The sequence below is a fragment of the Lissotriton helveticus genome, chromosome 3_1, assembly GCF_964261635.1.
Source record: "Lissotriton helveticus chromosome 3_1, aLisHel1.1, whole genome shotgun sequence".
NCBI classification, from domain to species: Eukaryota; Metazoa; Chordata; class Amphibia; order Caudata; family Salamandridae; genus Lissotriton; species Lissotriton helveticus.
Window position 1 is genome coordinate 1,857,298,362 of NC_136061.1, and position 26,741 is coordinate 1,857,325,102.

At 46.6% G+C, this 26,741-nt stretch overlaps 1 protein-coding gene across 1 annotated transcript in view; it reads right to left on the minus strand.

Annotated features, from left to right (window-relative positions):
- The window catches only part of EPS8L2 (EPS8 signaling adaptor L2), a 411,521-nt gene that overhangs the window by 41,362 nt on the left and 343,418 nt on the right, over positions 1–26,741 (minus strand). Inside the window, exons 11-13 of the mRNA XM_078682812.1 lie at positions 7,578–7,666; positions 1,786–1,860; positions 1,111–1,259 (exon numbers count right to left, since the gene is read on the minus strand). Of these exons, the coding sequence (XP_078538938.1) occupies positions 1,111–1,259; positions 1,786–1,860; positions 7,578–7,666 (313 nt within the window). The remainder of the gene's footprint in view (positions 1–1,110; positions 1,260–1,785; positions 1,861–7,577; positions 7,667–26,741) is intronic.

The window sequence follows — 26,741 nt, forward strand, 5'->3', positions numbered from 1 at the left end:
TTGCTCTGTAGTTTGTATGTGGAGCTCAAGGACCTGACCGACCCCTGTGATGTGTTGGATGCATGTACCACGTATGAGGACTTTAAATGTACTCCATTCCCCTGCAAGAGTGGCAGCCATGCCGGTGATTTCCCTGAAATAGTTCCTTATGTGTTGCTCCTGAGTTTTCTTAAAAACTGGGTCATCCAGACAATTTCTGGGTAGTCGCCAAGTGGAGTGTGTGGGTTGGGGCAGACTCCATTGTGAAACATTGCCCATGCTGTTTAACTTAAACCTCAAATCCTTTGTCTGTCTTACATTCATTGCTTTGAAAGGTTTTGTTGATGCAGTCTAATACAGGTTCCACACCCTAACAAGGTGCTAGTGATGCAAATTTACTGTAGGTGTTTACACAGGAAAACAGGGAGGGTTGCTCATAAGTAGCCATGTTTGGCATTATGTGAAACATCTGAAATCCTGGTGCTTTAACATCAATGCATCACATAGAATCTACTCAACCAAGCATGCACTCTCATCATTGAGGTGTATGGCCTGAAGCATCTTACTAAAAACCCAGAGTGGTTAAACTCCCGACACTCAAAAGCGTCGCATGATAAACGGTATTGGTTACAGTATCTCATTATACATTGACAAGCTTGGCTTCAGGGCTGCAGAGCAACAAGAAGGTTTACCAAGAATGGGAATTTCCTAGAGATCTCCTCACTATGAGGGGCTTAGACACTCAAGTGACAAAGGATTCACGATTGACATTTGATTGCTTAGCAATCTTCTTGATCGTATAATGTAAATCAGATCACCTGGTAATGGACACAATCAATAGACAAAACCAACCCACGTCAGCCTAGAAAGTAAATCAAGTACCCCAAATTGTGCAGAATGCGAGAAATGATGACTCTCTTTCTCCTAAATGAGCTCCTCAAAATAAATATTCCAAACAATCAGATCAGAGATGAACTGTAATAACAAACTCATTTTGAAAGCCTAATATAAAGCAAACATATTAGAAAAAAGGCTAATTGGCATTCCTTTCAACAAGTACAGCACACTTTTCTCCAGCATCATGAAACCCCAATAAGGGATCTTAGAAAAGTGTCTTCCTTTTACTCCTACCTGGATCGTGTCCAAGACTCTCCCAAGGACTCCCAAAGGGTCATCTCTTTCGGCGTCAGATGTCCCTTCAGGAAGTCAGTGGCTTCTTTGGAGAGAAGAGGGCACCGCACAGACCGAGCCACTTCTGGCCCTCCAGTGCTCTGCACGATCTAAGGGTAGAACACAAAGGCAGAGTGACTGGCCCATGTTCCATTGAGTTACACCCAGCATTTACACTCCCTCTCCCAGGAGTGCACGTTCCACATTTTAAAAAGGAACACCAATTGCAGGATCCAGGCTTCTCCCACCCTCATTTGCAGATGCTTAATTCACAGCATGTGTTCTGATTATTTTAAATCACTTTAATATCTTCAAAAGTTAATACATTGATTGCTTCCATGGCAAGTTGTCCCTCACTTCTGTCTAGCTGCCATACTTGCATCTATTCAGTGCCATGCTTACATGCCTCCCTCTTAGCTTGTCTGTCTATATCTTCTAAGGTAGAATTGAGGGGGCGAGTACGCAAGGTATGTCTGTCTTTACATCTACACCTTTCTGCTCCATTGCACACAATGTTATCTTACAAAGAGCATATTTACACCTATGAAAAAAGGATTATATTGAATATTAAGTCATTGGAATCAAGGTAAGTGGCATTATGATGTGGCAAATTCAAAGGAATTATGAAGTATTTACCAGTTCAAGTGGCCCAAACAGGAAGTGCACCAATTCTGCACTACTTGGGTTCAGGATGTGTTTTCTTAATCTAGCCTGCAAAAGAAAAATACAGACGGTTTTATTAGTCCCTGAAATAGGACAAACATTTTCTTGGGTAAAGTTCTTATAAAACATTTCCGAATCCCTGGAAGTGGTATTGGAATCCTCATTTCCCTAGGTGGTGCATATGCTTAATTTTGGTTTGTGCATTGATAACATGTTGAGCAGATGGAGTGGTATATTGAGATTTTTTTGATGCCACAGGGGGCTACAGTTTCAATCTTTTCTGGCAGGGTCGGTGGTGTGCATAAGAGTGGCCAGGGACATGGAAGCTGAGAGGGCGGATTATTTTTCCTCGAGTTCTTTCCTTTATTGGTGGCATTATGTTTGTAGTTCGACACTTTGCTAACAAACCAGTTTTGTTCAACATGGTTAAAATGTTGGTGGTGAACATTGCCAATAACCAATTGGCACGGAAATTAAAGGTGTGACAATTGTTATGGGTTTTTGTTCTAGATTGTTTACGCGACACATCCCTGGAGTGCATAATAAAATTGCCACCGCTCCTCCTCAATTCCAGTGGACAAGGATGCGTGGGCTTGGACCTGGGGCAGACGAGATGAAGACTGCGGTTCAAGTTCATTTGTGGGTGGTAGGTGAGAGCGCGTGATGCTGTTTATTCTCAGCTCATTGTCGGAATTGACTCGGAAGCCATATGGGTAGGTGTGGGACAAGATGGTGCAGTCAGAGGCGATGTGACGCGTCGGTGCTGATGGAGATACGGCCAATCGGGATGAAGTGGTACATTTTATTATTGAATTGATTGAACGGGCTTGTCAGGCATTACTATAGCGGTAAATTGAAAGGTGTGGCATTTTTCAATAAATTGCTATGGGATTATAAGCCATCGGCGGGGAGATTGGGAATCATTTTTCCGAGGGATGGTCGACAGAGATGGGCACTGGGGAGAGGGTGGCACCCCATCACACAGCGTATATTGAAATAAGTTATTGACATATTACCGCATGTATGTAAAGATGAGAGGGAGACACTACAGTTTTCGGTGATTAAAGTCTAGTTGTGTTTTTTTGGGGTATTTTAGGTTACAGAAGACGTGGTTGGGTTCAAGGTGTAGATAGGGATTTTGTGTTGAGATGTCAGGACAATTGCTGGGGCGGCTCAGGTGTGGATTCCAAAATCTAAGACAGATCAGTCTGGTAGGGGCACTTGGGGGACATTATGAGTGTATCTGGATGTGAAGGTTTTCCCCTGTGCATTGTGGGTTGCATTGTGCTTGCAAGGTGCAGGATATGGGTAGGTGTGTCAGCATTTTGCTAGGTCTCAGTGCTGGATCTTATACTGTGAATCACGCTATGCTCATACAAATACTAGAAGGAATGGGATTACAAAATACTGTTTTATCTTGGTAAAAATCTTTCCTGCACAATCACACCTTTAAGGTGTTAAAACCACATCCTTTAACTTCTGGGATGGGTTTTGCATGATTACATTAACAGGAGCTTTTTCTCCCAGGTTGCATTGCGGGCCCAGAAAGAGGCCATATTAAGCTTCGGACCTGTGGGTACTCTTTCATAGTGTGGGTAATGAGGCATGCTGAATCCAGGAGAGGAGGAAAACAGCTGGGGCTGCCTGATATGGTGGTGCAGTTGGAATGGTTTGGCAAAGGGGCATGCAATAGCACGAGTTGTTGCCCAAATTAAATTAATTGTTATGGGGCAGCTCTTGCAAGGACATTTGCACTTAGTAGAAAATGGCTTAGTGTAGTTGAAGGGACCGGCACTGGTAAAGACTGTCAAGCAGGATTGTTGGAGATCAAGGCATCATGATCTGGCACCACTGTTGTATTTACAGAGTTCATGCCAAGGAGGATCTGGCTGGAGGCTACGCAACAGGACACAAAGGACGGGAAACAGAGAGATTTGAAAATTTTGCACAGTGGAAGGGCTTATTTTTCTTGAACATACCGATATAAAGTATGAGACAGTTGAATTCTTTAGAGTTGATGGAGTTCATCTATCGATATACGGTGTAGAAATGTTGCATCTGCTGGTGGGGATGTGAATGGCTACTGTGCGGGGACAGAACAAACCAGTTTTTTTTCTGGTGGTGGTTGGTCCACAAGTTTAAAAGTTTTTGAAAGAAATATTGGTCATGTTGAGGCACAGTTGAGGTTGTGAGGGGAGGGTAGTTTATGACTTGAACGAGATGGCAACAATAGTGTATGTTCCAGGGATGGAGGTGGCGAAGTTGAGCGATGAGAGTTGTGATTGGATTTTGGTTGATTTGGTTTGTGGAGGGTTGTTTAGGGCAGATGGAGGAAAATTTAGATAGTTATTAAGTGTATAGTGATGCCCGGTTGAGGTTTAATAAGTATGGCATATAGCCATGGCTTTGGATTTTACGTGTGCACCTGTTTCATCAAAGCAGTCTTTTTCAAACTATCATGTAGTCAGTCGTACTTGGAGACTCCATTCCGACCGAATGAAAGATGCACTATCCTGGCTATCAAAAGGGAAGTAGGACTGATCTGCTCTGTTTAATGACTTGCAAGACAAACTCCATTCTGGATTTTTTTTTTTTATGTATTTTACTTTTTAATTGAACAATTAGCGCAGGCCAGTTGTCACATGGTACAGATGCAGGAATAAATCGTAAATCAATACAGACAGTATCTTCAACATCGAGGCAATCTCCCCACCTCCCCCTTGGTTTATGTAAATTTAAATTCATCATCAGTGTTTTATCGTTCTGTTCATGGAACATCATTTGTACTCCGGAAGGAGCAGTAAATGGGTTGCCTTGAAGGCCGCCTGGGCAGTGTGTACTTGGGCGTTACGTCAACGTCCCTTGCGTGGTCCGTATAATGGGTGGTTGTGTGTCGTCGCCCATGTCAAGTGCAAAGTATCTCCTCCATGGGCCCCAGATTTTGTCAAAATAAATTTGCGCACCCTCTGCTATGATATGTGGTTTGTTCAGCCGTCTTATATATGTCCATCCCCCTCGTCCAATCCTGAATGGTTGGCGAGTCGGCAACCCACACTTCCTGTCTATATCCCTCTTGGTAACAACCATTCCCACGGAGGTGAAAAGTAGCTGTAATGAATTTTGTTGCACGCGCTGCAGCGGCAAATGCGATGCAGCGTGTGCAACAAAATTCGTTCTATTTATTTATATGTTTACTTACCTGTAATTGGCTGTAATCCGTAGTTTACTACCCCCCACCCTTTCCCTCCCCTACCAACGTCAGTGCCCGGCAGCACTCCCACCACGGGCCGCTACTGTCTAAAGGGTTGAAGGCCTGTGTGCTGTTTACGTGGAGGGTGGGTACTCCTTTTAGTTAAAGGCCTGTGTTCTGTTAGTATGGAGGCTGTGTACTCTACTGGGTTGTGTGTCCAGTGTTGTTTGTGTGGAGGCTGTGTACTCAACTTGATTGAGTGCCCATGTGCTGTGTGCATGGAGGATATGAACTCCACATTATTCCCATGTGCTGATTCTGTGGCGGTGTATACTTCACAGGGTTGAAGACCCATGTCCTCTTTGCACAGAATATTCATACTCCACTGGGTTGTACTCCTATGTGTAGTCTGCTGGAGAGTACATACTCCACTGGGTGTGATGCCAATGCATAATATTGTTTTTAGGTTATTATTGTTGTGTGCCCTGTGTGCAGTTCAGTTCCATGTGTGAGGTCGTGTATGAGCTTGTGTGTGCTGCCATTTGCCCTCTGTGAAGTTGTGTATGGTGGGTGGTGTCTAGTTTTTAGCCTATTTCTTGTACAGTGTGTGCTTGTTTCAGAAGGATCTATTTTGTTTTTATTGTTTCAGTGCCATTTGTGTATTATAAGTCAAATAGGTTGTGTACTTTTACTTTGGCTATTATGAGTTCGGTGTCTTGTGTCCTCATATGTTCAAGTACTTTATAGTGTTGCTGTTCTTTGGGAGGGGGAAGATGTGTGGTATCCTAACTCCTGTTGTAACTGGTGCGACTTCTGTTCTTGCTTGGTGTAGAAAGTTGTGAGTCATGTGGATTGTGTCATGGCATTAGTCTGAGTGTGCTCTCCCTGTCAGCTGGAGTTTCTGCCTATAGCTGGAGGCTCAGCAGTTTACATCCTCTCTCCTGGTGGGGTCCCTTAATCTGTAACTTGTTCTTGAATACAGTACCTTTTCCTGTGCTTACCTGCCTCCTGGGTCTCCCTACCAACGTGGAACTGAGTGTCCATGGCTGGAGTTTGGAATCTTTTGGAATCGCAACAGAAGTTCGAAACTCTAAAATGCATTCTAATCTTTATCCCGCAGTGAATACACTTACCTGGATGTTTTAACCTCATACATGTTCTGTCCTCCAACATCAGCATGCTGGACCTCTTTCACTGTTCTACTTCCAAGAACCCTGAGTCCTGCCAGGGACTCAACGGAGTTATGGGTACAGAGCCATCTCTCTCTTTGGAATTAATTTACTACGAGTTACGTGGACTCTCGCCTGTGCTAGAGCCTTCTTAGGGGAACCCCTCTTGCCTCTAATTAAATCGCCTCCAAAGATCAAGAGAATTATTACAATTAGTAAATTGTCCCACACAAGCCCTCATGTAGTCCCCATCAGCTCCAGATCAACATCGGGTTGCCTTCACTTGTGCACTAACTTAACTGACTGTGTGGATGGTTCTGCTCTTTTCAGGGGATTGTCGTACCCCAGTTAAGCTGCGGTGACCCATCATTTTCACAATCGTTGTTCCCTTTACTGGAAAGAGAAGGATGTCCAGGCACTGCAGTTGTGTCAACACCTGAACTCAATGTCTGTGCTCGCACTGCTGTAATAACAGCTAACCACATACTCCACTTCCCCCTGAGCCTGAAGTTACAAGTGGTGTGGGTTTTTGCAACTTCTCCAAAACAGAGGGTGGATCAAGGCAGAGCAGGGCAAACGGAACCTACAGTGAGTGAAGATACATTTCCATGTTTCTCAATGTGCTGTGGTGCAAGTGCCCAAGCAAGAGACCCAGGACAGAGGCATCATAGAGCACAAAGTATGCCTGGGAATAGTCACTGCCAATCCTGACCTAACTCCATTTAGAGGACAGATACTACAAATATAATCTCTTATGCACGCTCCCTTCACTGACCAGAACAACTTGAATTAGATTGTTTCTAGATGCTAGGATATTATATGCCTCCACCATATAGCACCTGAAAACCAGAGTGTGTAAAAGTCTTCGACCTCTATGAAACCTGTTTCCCCTTAGTGCTGCTTCACCACTCAAGAATGGCACCTGAAAATCTTTAATTGTTGTTGCTTTACAAGTTGGCGCAGCACATCACAGCCATGAGAGAACATTTCATCCCTGTGCACCTCTCCTCCGGTTCAGCTCTGTACCCAATCCTTTCTCGTCTCTTCCTCAGTGTAACTTGTCACTTGGAACTACAGAATACCTCTCCTTCCATCCCTGCATCCCAATGTCTCTGGACGTCCACTGGCTGTTTTCCATCCATTCTTCCCATCTCCACAGCCAACACCTTATCCCCCATCAACGCCAAACTATATTCAAAACTCAATTCGTTTCCAAAATACTCAAAAGTAACCACATTTAACTATACAGTCAATAAGATTGTAATTTATTGAGAAATCAACACTCTACCAACACGCTTGGCCGAGCACTAACAGTTAATTCCAGGCAGTGCTGCAGCTTTTCCATGGCTGCTTTGCATCAAGTGACTACCATTGAATCAATACACTGAGTTGAGTTTCTTTCTTACCAAGAGGTTGAGAGCCAGCTTGGTCTTCTGGAAGCAGTCTATGAACTCCTCTTCGGTGGGGGGCTTCGCTCGGAGCGTCAAGACTCCCTCTGTAGAATGATATACAAAAGGGCAAATGTGATGGTCAGCAAAGTCTACTATGAAATAATAATACCCTCCCGGTCACCCTTGTAAAAGTTAGTGATGGTCAGTAGCAGCTTTAATTAATCAATCAGCAATGTGCTTTATTAAACAATCACCTCCTATTCTACATTTGTACAAGCATGTTATGGTCAGTGATGTCCTTTGTTGAACAAAATCCTCCCCTAATGCCGCTCTACTATCAAGTGGTGGCCAGCAAACCCTTTTATTAAATGATGCCTTCTCCTTCCGTCTTTGGACTAGCAACTGAGGGCCAGAGGTGTTTTTTAATAAAAAAATGGCCTGTCCTTCTGCCCTTGTTCTAGCAAGTGAGGGCCAGCAGTGTCTTTAATTATACAATGCTATCCCGTTCTGCCCCTGTGCTTGTAATTGAGGGCTAGCGATGTGCCCTCACCTTCCATCCTTGACGTAGCAAGTGATGGCCGGCGATGTCTTGTATTAAACATTACCCTCCCCTTATACCTTTTGCTGCTTCAAACATTCCACGCCGGTGCGGAGCGTTCTATTAAGTGGGCTGGGCCGCGTCGGCCAACGGACGTGCGCAGCACTACGGAGGTAGTGCTCGCGACGGCTGTTGGCCGACAGAAGCAGCGATCGGGTTAAAAGATAACACCCCTTCCGCACTTTTACTAGCAAGTGAAGGTCAGCAACGTATTTTATTTAACAATGATCCCACTTTTGCCTTCTATTAGCGGGTCAAGATCAGCAACACATTTTATTTAACAATGATCCCACTTTTGCCTTCTATTAGCGGGTCAAGATCAGCAACACATTTTATTTAACAATGATCCTACTTTTGCCCTTCTATTAGCAAGTGAAGGTCAGCAATACATTTTGTTCAACAATGCCCCGACCCTTCGGCCCTTCTATTAGCGAGTTAAAGTCAGCAATGCATTTTATTTAACAATGCCCCACCCCTTCTGCCCTTCTATTAGCAAATGAAGGTCAGCAATGCATTATATTTAACAATGATCCCCCTTCCACCCTTGTACTAGCAAGTGAAGGTCAGCAATGTATTTTATTTAACAATGACCCCCCTTCTACCTGTCTATTAGCAAGTGAAGGGGGGAACATCCTTTATGACGTAGAGATTACCCCACAGTACCTTTACAACGCGTATTTTAGAACGCAAGTCGTAACTTCTACTTGCGCTGGAGGGCGCTAAAGGACAAGGAATAGTAGATTTACTATTCCAACACCTTCCCTACTGTACGTAGGCTGGTGTTGGAATAGTAAATTAAACTATTACTAAGTCCGCACCCCTACAGCGCAAGTCGTGCTAACGACTTGCGTTGTAAAATACGTGTTGTAACGGTACGCGTGGTAATACCACGCGTCGTAACAACGTACATCCAAGTGAAGGTCAGCAATAGCTTTTATTAAACCGTGCACTCCCTTCTTCCCTTCTACCAGCACTTGTACTATCAGGGAAGCAGTGGTACATTCTCCTACCTCGCTCCTAAAGACTGGAAAAACCTGTCCCTGCCTTTCGAGGCCTCCTACTCAGATCGTGGATTCTGCAAGAAATTGAAGTCCTGGCTCTTCACCTGGCCCCAACCCTGGTTCGGGTCACACATCTCCTGCTTCAGTGCCAGGATTCCCTCCCGGGTGAGTTATGCACCATACAAATATACATAACATAACAGTAATGCCTTTATATAACACGCCCTCCTTTGACTCTTGTAGTGGCTTTTGACAAACGTGGACTGCACTGCCCTCGGCATCATGCTGTGGCCTGTTATGATATAGGACTTCTGTGTTTCTCCTTTGTATTTTCAGGGCATGCATCTTTCGTCTGTACACGGCTAGTATACAGACTATCATATGAAATCAGAAATAAGGTGATAGAAGGGAGATATTCCTACAACATAATTATCTGTTTAGTTTGGTAAGTAATAAGATGCTTCCATGCGGGGAAGAGCCACAAAGGTTCAGAGTGAAGGTGACGCTGTATTTGAGACTTTGGCCTATTAAAACCTTCAGGATGTGACAATAAGAGATTGTCTATGAATCGGTATGTTTGAGGGGTCTGCACTGAAAGGTTGAAAGAACACTAAAAAAAGGCATGCATTGGTATCCATGGGGTGATTGAGATATTGGGGATATTATCTGGTGTCAAAACTCCCAACACAAATAGCGCATGCGCCGCCATCAGTTGTCTTAGCAATTCTGTGTTAAGAAATTGGCAGCAGTTTCTGCAAACATTTAGGCCCTGTTTTGTACTATGTTTTACCTATTATTTTTAATGTTTTATACTGATGGTTACTGCGAGCTAGAAGCTGTTGATAAGGACATGAGCAAAAACAAGAGCGAAGACAATTCGCATTTGGCTCTTAAACCTTAGTGCCCATTAAAGCTTCCCACACCAAGTTAGATGGAGAAATGGTGTGCCCGTCCTGGGAAGCCCATTCTCTCAAATGTGAAAGCTCGACTTTTGTAACATCAGGTGACAAGTTGAAAGCCCTTTTTAGGTCTCGCCTACGCAGCGCTCATGCGCTGCATAGGAGGAGACCTTTATTTATTAACAGTTTTCTATAGCGCGGACATGACCCATGGGTATCAGAGCGCTTAACATCAAAGGGTAACAAAAGGTATAGGTTACAAATAGATTTTACATATAGCGTTGAGCTTTAAGATGAGCTTGAGATGAATGTCTAACGATCATGACAAGTATTCAGTAGTGCAAAACAAGGTTATGGGAGGAATTTGCTCATAAAAAAGTTCTTAATTTCTTTCTTGAATGTTGTTGTGTTTCTAATTTTTCTAATGTTTGCAGGAAGGGAGTTCCAAATCTTGGGAGCTACGCCTGAGAAAGTCCTTTCATATGTTTTTTTCTTCTTAAAGATGGGTGGTTTCAGGAGCAGATAATTCACACTCCTGACAAGTCTGTTTCTTCCTGTGATTTCTATTTTGTGGGCGAGATATTTAGGTGTGTTATGGTGGATCGCTTTGTGGGTGATACATGCCATTTTCATTTGTATTCTGGCCTCGTACGGTAACCAGTTTAAGGCCTTCCGGTGAGGTTTGATGTGGTAGAATTTCCTCGATCCTGTAATAAGTCTTGCCGCAGCATTGAGGCATGCTTTTAAAGGTGCAGTTGAAATTTTTGGTAGGCCAGCAAGAGTAGTACAACCATATTCGATCCTCGATATGACCAGTGATTGCACCGCCAATTTCAGGTCTGTCTCTGTTAGAAAAGATTTAATCTTTCTCAAGTAGTTCAAATGGAAATGGGCATTTTTTGCCATGGAGTTAATGTGAGTTTTCATATCCAGGTTCTCATCCAGTGTGATTCCGAGGGATTTCGCCGAGTCAACTAGAGTTGGGATGCAATTTAATGCTGTAATCCTTTTGTACCATTCTTTTGTTAAGGATTGATTTTTTGGTGGTGAGATGAGTAAGAATTCAGTTAGCGTTGAGCTTGAGATGATTGTTGGTTAACCATTTCAGCGATGTTTTGAGGGCATCATTCATTGTAGTTATGTCTTCCAGGCTGACGATCTTGATGTAAAGTTGCGTGTCGTCTGCATACATGTGATAGGATATTTTTTTTTTGAAACTTTTTATTAATTTTATAAATACAAACACAAACAATTTGCAAGGAAAAAGAGAAAGAAAAGACAGCAATATAAACAACGTTGCATTACATGGTGTGAGAGCGGGAAGGTCAACCAATGAGCGTATGTTCTATCAAGAAAGAGTCTCGCATGGGGGGGGGGCAGAAGGAACAAAATGTATCCAATATACAGTAGTAAGTGGAGGAACCCTCGGGTTACGGGGACGAAGGTGCAACATCTGGGTCAGGGAGAGGGGGGGAACATATATCGCCACGGTAAGTGTTCCACTGAGTCCATATCTTCCCCCATTTTCGGGGGGTACCCCGAGAAATATACACAGTTTTTTCCCTGAACATGCACCAGTCCATGTTTTGTTTCCATTTCCGAATCCCGGGTGGTCCCTGAGCGCCCCACAGTTGCGCAATGTCTCTTTTAGCGATCATATTGCCCAAGGTCACCCATCGAAGCTGCGAAACGGAGTAGTCGTTCGGTTCCCATACATTCAGCAAGCATCTCCTAGCCTCCGGCATCGATCGCCCCCCGGTAACCTCACTCATCACCTCGTGCACACGGGTCCAGAATCGCACTACCTCAGGGCACTCCCAAATGATATGGAAAAAGGTGCCCAGGAGACCGCATCCACGCCGACACAAACCATCCACAGAGAAGCCCATGTGCACCAAACGGGGACCAGTCACATACACTCTATGTAGGATTTTAAGTTGCACAAATCTAAGGCGCGCCTGGATGGCCACCTCTTTAGGGGAGGAGATCGCCGCCTGCCAGTCCTCATCGTCCAGCTCCAGCCCATCACCAATCCAGACCTCTCTAAGGCGAAGCAGGAGATCAGACCTGGAGTTGATCAACTTTTTATAAATAAGCGAAATCGTACTATCCGGAACATGTCCGTCCAGTACCCTGTCCTCAAGCGGGGACGACTCCGGAATCTCCACACCCGAAGGGAAGACCGAGAGCACCGCGTGGCGGACCTGCGCATAGCGAACAAAATTCGCGATCGCTCAGAGCGTACTCAGTTTTCAATTCCTCAAACGTCTTCATTCTCCCCTTAGTCCAAACATCATCAATCCTGCTGATACCTATCAAGTCCCACCTATCAAACCCCTTCGACTGCCAGAGAGAGCCAAGTCTATCGGATGCATACAGTGGGGTGGCACGAGTTAATTTATTAGACCACCCAAGCGCCATGGAAGCATGTCTCCACACCTGGACAGCCGTCCTAGTGGGGCCCGTTACGTTTCGAGGGGTGAGTCTCGAGTAAAGAGCTCTATTATAGTCACCCCCCGCAACAGCCATTTGTCCATCTCGAAGGCCGGATTCGGCCAAGGGCCATACATGCAATGATTTATTGCCCCCAATTGAGACGCCCAATAATAGCGACGGAGATCAGGCAAAGCAATTCCACCGTCGTACCACGGGAGCGACAGTTTAGCGATGGCGATCCGGGGCCTACCCCCCCACACCAGTTGTCTCTGTAAACTCTCAACCTCACGGAAATATTTAGCCGGGACAACATCAAGTGTGTTTTGCAATGCGTAGAGGAAGCGGGGCAGTGACATCATCTTAAACAATGCCGCTCTACCCAGGGGAGAGAGAGGGAGTTTCCCCCAAGCAACAACATCCGCCCGGAGGCGCTGAAGAGGAGGCAGCAAGTTCCGGTCAAACCGCAGTTCAGGTTTCAGAGTGATAAAAATGCCTAGGTATCTAAATCCATCTCTCACAATCGCGATAGGACAACCACTTGGCAGAAGAGGGGCGTCTCCCGACAGGACGTATACACAGGACTTCGACCAATTAATGACAAGACCCGAGTTTTTGCGAAAGGACGTTAAGACATCGAACAATACGAGGGATTTACGGGGAGATGTGAGATACAGCAGAATATCATCAGCATAGAGAGATACACGGTCCTCAAACTCCGAATTCCATCTAATGCCCTTCAGGGACGGCTCCCACCTCAACCAGGCCGCCAGCGGTTCCAAGGCGAGAGCAAACAACAAGGGGGACAGGGGACAGCCCTGTCGCGTGCCCCTGCCCAGAGCAAAGGGTGCAGAGACCCGACCATTGACCACCACCTGAGCCATGGGACCGGCATAAAGCAATTTGACCCACCGAACAAACTCCGGATCGAAACCAAACTTGGCAAGAACCGCCCACAAATACGGCCATTCTATTGTATCAAACGCCATCGTAGCGTCCAAGGACGCCAAGATGGCAGGCTCACGCAGCGTCTCGGCTCGTGCCAAGACGCCATGCAACCGTCGGAGGTTAAGCGCCGTGTTGCGATGCGGTATAAAGCCGGATTGATCAGGGTGAACCAGGTCACCAATGACAGTCGCCAAACGTGTCGCCAGCAGCTTGGCCAAGATTTTAGGCTCCGCATTAATCAACGAAATGGGTCTAAAAGAGGCACAGCGATCCCGAGGTTTACCATCTTTGTGGATGACGACTATAGTGGCCAGTCTCTGGTCTGGTGGGAGAGAGCCCACCTCCAAAGACTCGAGAAACATAGAGCGCAGATGCGGAGCTAGCGTGTCCGGGCGTAGTTTATATAGCTCAATGGGGAGCCCATTAGGGCCCGAAGCCTTGCCGGATCGGACCGAACGGACAGCAGCGGCAATCTCGTACACAGTAGGCGGCGCATCCAGAGCATCCCTATCAATGTCAGGCAATCGGGGAAGTGCAATATCCCGCAATAGCAGGTGGGAGTCCTGCTCAGATCGATCAGACACCTGGGAATACACCTCGCGGAAGTAATCGGCAAAACATGTAACAATATCAGCAGGGTCAGTACAACACTCTCCATTCTCCGCAACAATCACAGGGACGACACGACTTGCATTCTCCCTCTTATCCAGCCAAGCAAGTAATTTCCCAGCCTTATCACCCACATCATACAGGCGGCCCTGCTGTTCCCTTCCCATTTCCTTAGCGGCTTCCATGACCAGAGCCCTGTATTCATGTTGTTTCAACTCCAATAGATGTAACCCCTCAGCGGTGACCCCAGATTCCAAGCACCACTCCAGGGCTGTGACCTCCCCCTCCAGGCGAACCATCTCAGCACGGTTGGCCAACTTCACGCTACCAATCAACGAGAGGGCCTGGCCACGAATGACAGTCTTGTAAGCTTCCCAAAGTAAACTTGGGGAGGAAACAGAGCCCACATTTTCCGCAAAATAACAATCGTGTGTTTTAACCAGCTCAGCCCTGACCCTGGGGTCCTTCAAATACCAGGGGTTAATCGGAGCCACTCGGCCCACCGAACCCCGCCGTGCATCAACCACCAGCCAAAGCGGAGAATGGTCCGAGATACCCCTTGCCAGATGTTTAACTTCCCGTATGAGGGATGCATGGGCCGAGGGCAATAATATATGATCTAACCTCGAGAGACTACCATGAGCACCAGAATGATAGGTATACTGCAACTGCCCCGGGTGAAGCAAGCGCCAGCAATCAGTGAGCCCCAGCGTCTCTAGGAAGTCACTCAACCAAGTCTGGGCCTTCGGCAGTTCCCTGGGAGGGTGACGGTCAAGCATCCCCGAGACCACCGCATTAAAATCACCCCCAACCAAAAGCAGACCCTCGGGGAGACCCAGGATAAGTCCACTCAGATCAGCGAATGTGGTGGCTTGGAGGCCCGGGGGCACGTACACGGAAATCAGAATAAGAACCTTCCCTTCCCAGCGCCCCACAATGGCGGCGTATTGTCCCTTATCATCCAGTATGACATCATCAATGGCCAAGGGGAGGGAGGTCCGAACCAGAATGCCCGCCCCTCTGGAGCCCGAAGTAAAACCCGAGTGCGCCACAAGGCGATAACCACGCCTATTCAGAGCGTAGCACTTGTTGCCGAGCAAATGAGTCTCCTGCAGTAAGACAACATCAGGAGACAAACGTTTCAGCAATTGCAGCACCACCCTCCTCTTGATCCCATCCCCCAACCCGTTCACGTTCCAACACAATATCTGAAGTCCCCTACCCCCCATCCCCGAATTCAGCCCCTCCCCCGCCCCACATCCAAAGCAACTGCAAAAAACAGGAGTTTGCCTTTCCTTCACCTTGAAAATAACAATAATATTCAAACAAATAACCCAGTCCCCCCAACAATGCCAAAACAACTATACCCCCCACCCCGCACCCCTGCTGAAGACCAAAAAGCCCCATAAACTTGCAGTGTGCCTTTCGCCCAACCTCCCAACTAATCTACGAAAAGAAAACCCAGGAGGAGAAAGGACCCGCTCACCCCCCACCCATCCCCAAAAGGACTATTACTTGCAAACATTAATGACACAGCATAGCACAGTTCAAAGCCAACGTGAAGGGTACGGGGTCAAAGTCGACATCTATTCCTGCTCCGTCGGGCCACCTTCCGCCCGATCCGATCTGCCAGAGTCCTCAAATGGTTCTTGATCCGCAGGCAGCGAGTCAAGCCAGTCACTCACGACCCCAGGATGGTCGAAGAAAAAAGTACGATCCCTATGAACCACCCGCAAACGGGTCGGGAAGAGCATGGCATACTTCATAGACCTTTCCCGGAGTCTCTTCTTGACCCCTTGAAACCCCAGCCTCTGTTTCTGGACCTGTTGTGTAAAGTCCGGATAAAAGCTGACAGTAGAGTTCTCAAAGGCAATGGGACCAGACTGCCTCGAAGCCTGCAGGATAGCGTCTCTGTCCCGGAAATGAAAGATCCTCGCAATGATGGGTCGTGGGTTAGCACCCGATTTAGGCGTGCCGCCGGGGATCCTATGTGCACGCTCGACAGCGAAAAACTTGCTGAGGCCCTTGGGCGCCAAGTGATTCAGCACCAGGTCTTCCACCAATAAGTCCGTCGAGGCAGCAGTCGATGATTCCGGGACCCCAATCAGGCGGATGTTATTGCGCCTGGCACGGCTTTCATAGTCCTCTAGGCGCCCAGAGAAATAGTCATTAGCTTTCCGCAGATTCCCGACTTCAGCCTGTAAGTCAGAGACGTCAGTGACCAGACCAGTGGTCTTGTGATCCAGGGATTTGACCTTTTCGTTTGTCTTCGCCAAATCCGCCCTGATCAAATTGACATCAATCGACACAGTATCCAGTTTGAGAGTCAAGGCCTCAAATTGTTGCCCCAATGAAGCCTTCATACCGGTAATGGCGCCCATGAGATCCCGCAACGAGGGCTCTTCCTCAATCGATGAGTCCTCCGGCATTGTCGTCGAGGGTTTAGACGCTGCGCCCGGCGATCCTTTAGTAAGGGTGTACTGGTCCATAATGTTCGTCTGCAAAGCACTCCCTCGAACGCCCGGTTTAGTCTTGCGCCTCTCACTCTCTGGCTTGGTGGCCATCTTAAATCCTGGACCCGTACGGGTCGCCTGTTGTCGGGTGAAAATGATGACTGCGGTGGCAAATGCAGGACCAAAAGGGCGAAGGTGGTGTCAGTCTCAGAACTGAAAGCCACGACAGATCGGCATCAGAAACGGATAGACCAAAAATATAGGCACGTCCGGCCGTCTACGTAGCTAGCAAAGTCAGGTTGATCTCCGGACAGGAATCGAAACCAAAAGCGGTCGCCAGCCCATGCCAGTCCGGTAGTCCGTTGTTGTTCACTTACTGGACGGCAGGCCAGACAAGATAGCTCGGGGCGTCACCTAGGAGCAGGCCAGAAAACTGCGGCGATCTGTAGCTCTGGACCCCGAAGTCCCAAAAAGTTTTTTGAAACAGATAAATGATCAGTAGAACTACGCCAATAAACACCCGTCGTCAGAAGCAGGATAAAGTACAGGATAGTCGATGAGGGTGGCGAGGGTCCGGGAGCCCTGTGCTCACGCGACCATCTTGGGTGCGCGCGAAGCTCCTCCGATAGGATATTTTTGAATTCCGTAGAATTTCTGTGAGAGGTTCGATGTATTAGTTAAACAGAGAAGGAGATAATGTGGATCCTTGCGGTACTCCGAGTGTGTTTGGGCATGAAGGCGATAGTGTTTGGTTTACTAGGAATCTCTGTGTTCTGTTCTTTAGAAATGATTCGAACCATTTCAATACCGTACCAGACATTCCCATCCTTTCTTGAAGTCTGATCAGTAATTTTACATGGTTTACTGTGTCAAATGCTGCTGACAAGTCTGGGAGGAGGAGTAGACACGATTGATTTCGATCGAGAGCTTGCAGTGCATCATCGATAATGTGAAGGATTGCTGTTTCCGTGCTATGATTAGCTCTGAATCCCGATTGGCAATCATCAAGTAAGGAGTAATTGTCGATGTGTTTACTCAGTTGATTCTGTACACATTTCTCTATGAGTTTTGCGAGAAAAGGGATGTTGGTTACTGGGCGGTAGTTGTTTGGATCTGTTGGGTCCACTGTGGGTTTTTTAATGATCGGGATTACTTGTCCCGTCTTCAGGCATTCTGGCAGGCATCCCTGTGAGAGTGAGGCGTTTACAATGTCTGTCCATATTGGAATCATATTATGGCTGATTTCTTTCAGGCATTTCGATGGTATAGGGTCATTAAAATGGTTATTGGGTTTCGTGGATGCAAGTGTTTTAGCAATTTCATTCTTGTCTAATAATTTGAAGGTGTTCCATTGGGATGTACGGCATTACGACGCGTACTTTTACAACGCGTGCCTTTACAACACGTTTTTTTTCAACGCGTTGGAGGGGGTGCGGACTTAGGAATTTTTAAATTTACTATTCCAACACCAGCCTACGTACAGTAGGGAAGGTGTTGGATAGTAAATTAAAAAATTCCTTGTCCTGCAGCGCCCTCCAGCGCTAGTCGTGGTAACGACTTGTGTTGAAAAGACCGCGTTGTAACGGCACAGCGGTGTAACAGCCGCGTCGTGAAGGCTGTTCACCGTTCCATTGTGCCTTGTTTTTGGTTGTCCTGTTCTCATAGTTTGGAACGGAAGGCGGAGTAGGCGTGATGTCTTTGATGTTATCTGCGGCAGTCTTAAGCTCTTTTTCCAATTTATTGGACTTGTTTATGAAGAATGCAGAAAATTCATCGCAACTTATTTGTGTTTTAGTGACCTCTTGGACAGATTTTGCTAGTTTGTTGGATTGTTGTTTTATGATTTCGAATAGTTTACGTGGTCTGTTTTTGGCGTTATCCAATTCAGTTCTGATAAATTCCTTTTTTGTTTTGATGATCTTCTTGTTTTAATCATTTCTGATTTTTCTGAGAGATTTCAGTGTAGGGGAGGATGGGTGTTGTCTCCATTTTCTTTCTGCTCGTCTCAAGGTACGTCTTTCTTCATTCAGCATTCCATTGAACCAGGGATTTTTATTATTTTCTGTAACTCTTTTTAATTTGAGTGGAATGGTGTCATTGACTATATTCGTTTCTCTGGTATTGTAATGGTTTGTTAGGTCGATCACATTTTTCAAGTTGTCAGGTGGGTTCAGGTCTCTCTTGCAACTTTCGGATAGCAGATCCATATTAGCGTCTCTGGTATCTCGGATCCATTTTTTCATTTTAGTAGTTTGAGTCGTTTTTATTTTTTCCCGTGATTGTATTCGGAAAGTTATGGCATGGTGGTCTGACCAGTCGCACTGTTCATTGGAGAGAATTGAGATGTCCTTGTTCATCGAGATAATCCAATCCAGAGTAGCTCCTTTTGAGTGCGTTGGTTGAAGACATGCTTGGGATAGTTTCAGATCATTTAAAAATTCTTTGAAGGTGTTGACCTGTTTGTCGTTGTTGTCGTTCCAACGAAGATTGAAGTCACCTAAAAATATATTATTGATGTCTGAGTTGGCGTTAGCAGTGATGATTTCCATCATTTGGTCAATGAAAATCATATTGTTTCCTGGTGGTTGATAAAGGGCATGTAATTTGCAGATCTGTTTGTTTGCTGATCTTATGTTGAGCCCTAGGTATTCGCATGCTTCAAGGGGGTCAGATTGAAATTGGCTAACTTCTAAATTTGACCTATAGATACAGGCAATACCTCCCCCTGTCCTTATCTGCCTATCTAGTCTTAATATGTTGTATTGCGGTGGTACCAGAAGGTCCAGGACTGGCGATGAGGATTCAGACAGCCAGGTTTCAGTCAGGATTGTTATGTCTATTTCTTGATTGATGATGATGTCTGCTATGTCCGAAGCATGTTTCGCCGCAGATCGACAGTTGAGCAGCAGACATTTTAGAGAATTCTCCGATCTGGTTGTGGTCATGTTTAACGGATCTGAAGATATTTGGATTTGTTGTAAGTTGTTGAGGTTCAATTCCCTTATCTTCCTAGTGGATTTTCTGTTTATGTCTATCTCTACTCTTTTTATTTCTTGTGTTATCATGGGGTTTGGTGATTCATATTCCTGGAGTAGTAATGTTATGTCTTCTTCGGTTAGATGGTTTTGGTTCCTAACTGGCCTGTTTTGTCGGTCTGTCAGTTGTAGAGATTTCTTATTATTTAACGCAATCGACGTAATCACTAACTCTTTGATAAGTTCTACTTCATTCTGGGTCTTCTTAGAGATATCACATAGTTTTTCAATCCTTTTCATGGTGTTTTGTAATTCTTCTGCTAGATTGCTGATTTGTGTTTGGGATTCGTAGATTTTTCTCATGACCTTGGGTGTCATCGTGTGACTATTGTTGCGTAGGTTCCTAGTTTCATTGTTTCAACCTTTAGAACACGATTCAGGTTTTCAGGCAAAAATGTGGACGCACTGCATTGCTTTGAATGGCAACGCGTGCACGTTTGGTGATTCCCTTGCGGGAGCGAGCTTTCAAACCATCTGTTTGTAATTAACAGATGGTTCCTGCTAACTCCCACAAGGGAACCAGGCGCAGGGCCCCTCCTCTTTCCCCTCCCCTGCTGCCTCCTCCTCTCCTGCCAAATTGATGATTTTTTTTGCTTTCATTGCGAGGCGGGCACGCATTTTTAGTAGACACGGGAGATTAAGTGACTGATAGCTGGCCGGAATTACTCACAGTACGCGTGATTAGGATTCACGCAGCCCATCCGCAGCCCCATGCTTACCTCCTCCATCCGATCTCAACGCCGGGCACCGCTGCCCGCACCGACCCCCAGTGCGGTGCGGCCCAGTCCGCCTGGCCGATCCTTGTGTGGTACCCGTTCCGTGCATACTACCCTGCTATCTCAGTGTGCTGCTCTCATCCTGACTGGTGTCAGCCCTGGTTTCCCCTGTGAGGCCTGCCCTCCTGGCCCTGTCGAACCGTCGCTACTGCTGGCTCAGACCACCGCTGCCGGTCCAATTGGACATGCGCAATTTTTTGTCGCTTGCCACTTGCTTCGCTAGGATGCCGATTCTTTCACTGCTTCTCTGCACTGCAATCCTGGCAGTAAGTATCGTCTTCAAGAATGCTTGTTGCTCCTTTATTTCTACGTGGTGTCTAGATGGCATCCGTGGCACAGCGATTTCCGAGTAGATGAGGCAAAGACCGCCACCACCGGTTGTAACCAGGGCCGGACTGGGAACTGAAAGCAGCCCTGGCAAATTTTGCCAGACCAGCCCCCGTCGGGTGCGTAGCGAGCCAGCCCCCGTCCGGCGCGTAGCGAGCGCAGCGAGCGAGCCCGACGGCCACTAGGGGGGTTTAAAAAACGACAGACCAAAATGGTGAATTTTACAGCACATTTTTCATTACATATTCAAATTGTATCAACTTTCAAAGCACAGTAAACAGTAGATGATGACCTTAAAGAACATCCGGTTACCCACCTAGTCATATGTATTCATAGGCATTCTTTCAGAGAGCACCAAAAATAGACACAAGTAGTGAATCAGAGAGAACAAAGTAAAAGTGAGACCAACCCCCACATGGTGTGCAGCGAGCAAGCGCCGTGAGCAACCACTAGGGGGAGTTTGGGGGGTTGAACTTCTCTTCTGAAAGAGAAGAGTTTCTGGGACAGCCAGCGGACTGTGTGAGAATTTAACCAATGGTGGCTGAAAAAGTCTCTTGCTCCAATTTACAGACTAAAGATGAATAGAATGATATCAACATGGGAGTGTACAAGATCCACACGCGGGCAAAACTGACCTCTCCTTTGCTAACCTGTCTAAAAAGATGCCTAGTCAGCTAATGAACTCTCAGTGGCATGAGGTAACTCCAGTGCCTGTGTGGGGATGGGCAGGAATGTCGTGGAGGCAGGCTGGGGAGAGAGGGCCGGAAACACGCCTTCAATCTAGGGGTCTATAAGGAAGCAACATGAAATAATGGTCCGATTGGCAATGTCAATTACACATAACCATTGGGGTCTGTATGAGCAACGGCCCTGTCTTAAAGTAATGCAGGAGCCCTATTGACTTGTACAATTAAAATAGAAATAACTGCTGAAAATGTCACAATCCTGGACAGTTTCCACGTCCTTGCATTTTATTAACTCCTCTTATGTTAGCAAAGGTGATCTGGGCTATGACATCACATGGGCCACTGGAATTATTCATGTGGAGAGGGTAAAATTATGCAGCCGTAGTGTCATGGCTGGTGATGGTGTGCAGACTCTTGCCTAGCCAGCAGCAGAGGTAAATCTTCCTGTTGCTGTAGTGAGTGTCTCCAAGTTCAAATTGTAACAACTGAACATTGATTGGACGAGTTCCAACGTACCCTGTCTCTTAGCCCAGGATGGCTAGTCAAGTCGGAAACAGACCTCGGATTACAATATTGATTACATGGCCCTTCTCAAGGAAATCCCTCTCCTAACAGATGCCATTTCGCAGTTAAGATAACAGTGAAAAAGAGAGAGGGGAGTAACTTTCCCAAGCTCACACAGTTTGTAAAGGACAGATAGGGATTTTAACTTCTGCTGCTGTCTCTGGGTTTATTCCCTTAATCGACACACTTCACCTCCCATTTTTAAAAATCAGTTTAAGACTGAGCACAAAATTGCGTGATTCCTGTCTCTCACTGAATCGGTAACATTTTTTGCAACTCTGTTGTTTATTGTATATCTATATGGCACAGACATGCATAAGTACATTTCCATGTCATTAATATAAAACTTTGTTACTGGAGTGCTTCTGATTAAAGTAGATAAAGGCAGCGTGGCGCTTTGATGATATTCAGAGAACACTCTGTTTCTGTTTTACCCTTTTTAATTAAACCGATGGATGATCAGATCATCATGTGTTGTTTCTTTTTACAATATCACCCTGATTAAAATCAACACATTTTCCAACCCCTGCCACACTTTCAATGAATCCTGAGGAAGACACGGGAGTGGCGTTTTTACCATGCACCAGTGATTACTGAATAGAAGTCTGGGCGAGTGAGTGAGAGCAGGGAGCCATCTTTACTTCAACCACTCACCTGCAGCCTGCAACACTCCAAAATAAGACTCCACCTTCCCTTGTAAATACCACTTCTGATCTAAGATGCTGTCTTCAGAGTGTCATACTAGGGTCTACCCCCAGAGGCCGCTCTTTCCCCCAGTGTTAACTACTTGTCACCTTCCACCTCTAAGATGGGGCTCACTAAAATAACTCACTTGAAGGGACCATTCTGCCTCTCGGGTACCTCCAGTGTTCCAGAGCGGATGGAGACCTCCGTGGCCATCTCTTCCGGGAATGTAGACCCAGGAGCAGGGATGGGAGCGTCTCAGGATGAACCCTCAGGCGTCCAGGTAACAGCGCACCAGCAAATCACCACTTCCGAGTAGAATTATCTTCATTCAAGTGCCCGTTTTCCATGTTCACTATTCCAAGTTTGGTGTTTAGAACTCAGACAGGCAGCAGTTGTGTGACGCCGGAGGGGACGTTTTTAGCGATGCATGGTCCAGAGGAATGCTGGGACTTGTAGTCTTTTCTACTATCGATTGTAGTTCCACAGGGGACTTATATCAATGTCCTGCATCAGGGTGGCTTTCTGGCTCAGCAGCTCTGCTCAGTCATTCTCTGCCACTGATGATTGTGCCCAAGGAGGGAAGTCCAAAGCCGCCCTATTGTTGTACCACAGCTCCCAAGTTTTCCAGATCCGTGCATGACTAATTAGTGCAGTCGAGTTTTTCCATCAATCTCTGGCAATTGCAGTCTTATTAAACCTAATATAAAAACAAGACTACAAGTCCCAGCATTCTATGACAAATGCGGGGCTGGACGAACTAGTTCACCCATGACCTTTGAAACTTCTCATCTATGATCTAGATTTCTTAATTTGTAGCCCGCTATACCCTGCAGGCTGTGACCCCTAAACCCAGACATTAACTCGCCCTACAAGCCAGCCTGTAATTTGCTGTGCTATTTGACTATGGTTCCAAGTTCTCAGGCAGAGGCTGGGGTCAAGGTGGTGATTGAGGAAAAATGTGCAATCAAGATTTCCGAATGAATATACAAATATCAGCAGGTGCAAATTATTACTGAGTGTTGTTACAAATCTGAAAGAAAATGTACGAGGATATTGCTGTTTTCGGGGGAATTGAGTCAGCGTGTCATTTGCCGGAGCCGCTCCAGACACTTGGCACATTATGAACAATACTTGGACTCGGAGGCGCTTTGTGAAGCGGGGTATTCTCAATAATCCCCGGCGTGGCGCGCAGGCTTCTGTAAGATCTTAAGAGTTTACTTTCTCGTTGCTCAAATGGGTGCAAAACTAATTTCTGATATTTATATGTTGCTGTCGTCTTGCGAGAAAAACGTCAGTCACTCATAATTACTGAACTTATGAAAATGTCACACACATGGCAATCTGAAACCTTGGCAGCTATGGGCAGCCTCTAGCTGACGACTCCGAGGGACTCCGAGAGGCCTCATGTGACATACAGAGCTGTGCTGTGCATATACGGTCAGTGGTAGGTAACTTAACACTGACCATATATGCACAGCACAGCTCTGTATGTTACACACTGTGTGGTAACGCGGTCCGATTGGAATCACTCAGGCCTGGTCCCTCGGTCCAAACCACCACCACCACTGCGCGACGCCCCGCCCGCCAACTTCAGTGTTTGTGAGAGTGAATACATTAAAAACAGTCAATGAGTGATTAATAATGAATCTAATGATGATTAAAAGTGATTGTCGTACGGGGGCCAGGGTGGAAATAATACACTTACTCAGTCTCACTCACGGACCACGGTCACGGGTCGGGCCGGCTCCTGCTGTTGGTGGCACTGGCAGACACAGGAGGACAGGAGGGCTACTTCTAGGGGCGGGCGAGCAGCGGCCTAGCCACCACAGTACAATAATTAAATGATGGTGGCCGCTCCGGTCCTCTCCTGGCTGGCTCTCGTCACTCGCCGTGCTGATGATGGCTGCAACCTAAAGTGCACCCTGACTGTGCGCAGTTTTCATTGCCCACTATGCAATGCGCATGCGGGAACAGTAGTTGCACCCTAGGCGGCGGCGCGCAGACGCGCCGGAGGAGGCAGGGCATGACTGCGCGCAGCGCACAGCCACAGGCACCTCCCTCCTGAAACGCTTCCGCTTTTTTAGGTTGCACTTCAGTGTGCAAACACACCGCCGGTCAATCAGGCTTGTTGTTGCTGCTGCAGTATGGGCGGCGCGGCAGGCCTGCTGAACTTGGAGACGGAGCCTAAGACTGAGTGAATAGTAGACTATAGTCTCACTCAATCTCAGACAAGACGACACACACGCACCTGTGTGACACAGACACACACTGACGCTGTGACGGTCGGGTCGGACCGAAAATCGGCCCCTCACTCACAAAACCGGCCCCCTGATCCAAAACCGGCCCCCACCCCCCTCCAGCCGACCGGGGGATAGCCCGGTGCCCGAAAGCACCAGTCCGGGCCTGGTTGTAACCGGTTCTCAGTCGTTCCCTGGCAAGCCTCCTTCCTGCTGCTGTCGGTCCTCTGGGTGTCCTCGGCGACTCTTCTTCCCGCGGCGATGCTCCTCAGTGGCGATGACTCCGGTGCCCTAGCTAAACCGACAGCGACTCAGTCTTGATTGAGGGGTCCAGTGACCTCAACGCTGCACCTGTACCCATTTTGAACCCCCCCAGCCGCGTGTCCCCTCTCGCCCGGATTGGGCGCCTGGCAGTTGGCTTGTGGTGACCAATCTGGTCGCCTCCTTTTCGCAAGTTTGTGGGGGGCCGGCTCTGGGCGGCGTTTGGCACGGGCCCCTTTCAGGTCCGGCTTCGCCTCCCCCGCCCATGTCTCGGTGTGAGGTACTAAACATAGCACAGGCACATATCCTGTATATGAAGCGCTATATAAGTGCAATTACATTACAGTTTAATGTGCAGAAGCTCAAGGGATGCTTTGCTTGGTGGCCTCACAAACTCCAAAAGGAAAAATTCCAGCCAAGAGATAACGCACAGGCTTCCCATTCCTTCTTTACATTCTAGTTGTGCAAACTTGTTGCCTTGCTCTTTTAAGGTGGTCTTAAGGTTCAGCAAGGAAGGGCCGTGCTATGAGTATTTCTCTCTGAATTCTTAGTTTTCCTGCTTCAGCTTGTGTAAAAAACATTTATTTCCATTAAAAACAAGTAGGGATCATCACTTCCTGCCACCCTCCATCATGGTTTGTTCCATCGCCCCCATCTTCGCAGCACATCTTGGTACTTCCTGGCAGGCCGTGTTCCAACTTTCGTAAAGCACTTCTGCTTCTGGAATGGTTCCTGGAGGGCATTCCCAATTTGAGCTCGCACAACTGAATTACCCACATTCAAACTGTTTGTCTTCTTGTGGCAAGTTTTCAGAATATCAATAGAGGTAGTATTAAGGATTTGGAGCAGATGGAGAACATGGTCATTTCCCTGCACACATTTCTCCACAATTTACTTGGCAAATTTGTGCTGCAAAAAACAGCTTTGGTGCAGTAATTTAACCCAAATATTAATCCAAATTTGGGTAAAAACTCGCGCTCCAGATTCTGGACGGCAGGAGTCAGAACGAGGGCCATATTGTTCTTTCCCTGTGCAAAGCCAATGTGCACAGACAATTTTTCAAAAGGTGTACTTGCGGGAAAAGTTTGCATACATTGTCCAACCTGGAAACGTATTTTAAAATGTGCAAAAAACTTTGCAAAGGTAAGCTGGGTAACTATGCAACTTTTATGAATTTTGTAAATTGAGAATTTTTCAAAATTTTCAAAATGGGAAAAAAAATCCAACAGCACTACTCCTGACACTGGTGAAAATAAAGGTAAGTACACAATATTTGGGAGTCTCCACTGAATTACTAGTCACGCTCTGAGCGTGTAAAGGCAAAAAGCCACGTCAAGGGAGCGAGCCTCTGGAGGGGAAGCATTAGAACAGACCTGCAGCCTGTTTTCGGTTTGTTCATAAAAGGAACAGTGGACTCCACCAGCTGGCAAAGGGGAACAAAGGAAATCGCCTTTTGGGAACGGAAATAAATAAAAAGCATTGAAAATGCAATAGGTCTCGCCTTTTATATACTTAGAGCCCCAATTCTAGCCACAGCTCCCCCGCCATTTGGTTCCACAGAATGATCCAGAACAAAAACTCCATCTCTTTAGGTCTCTTCTCTTATCTGCTGAAAAAGGTCAGTGTTCAGAAGTGTGCTAATGCCATTGAGCTATATACGAGCAT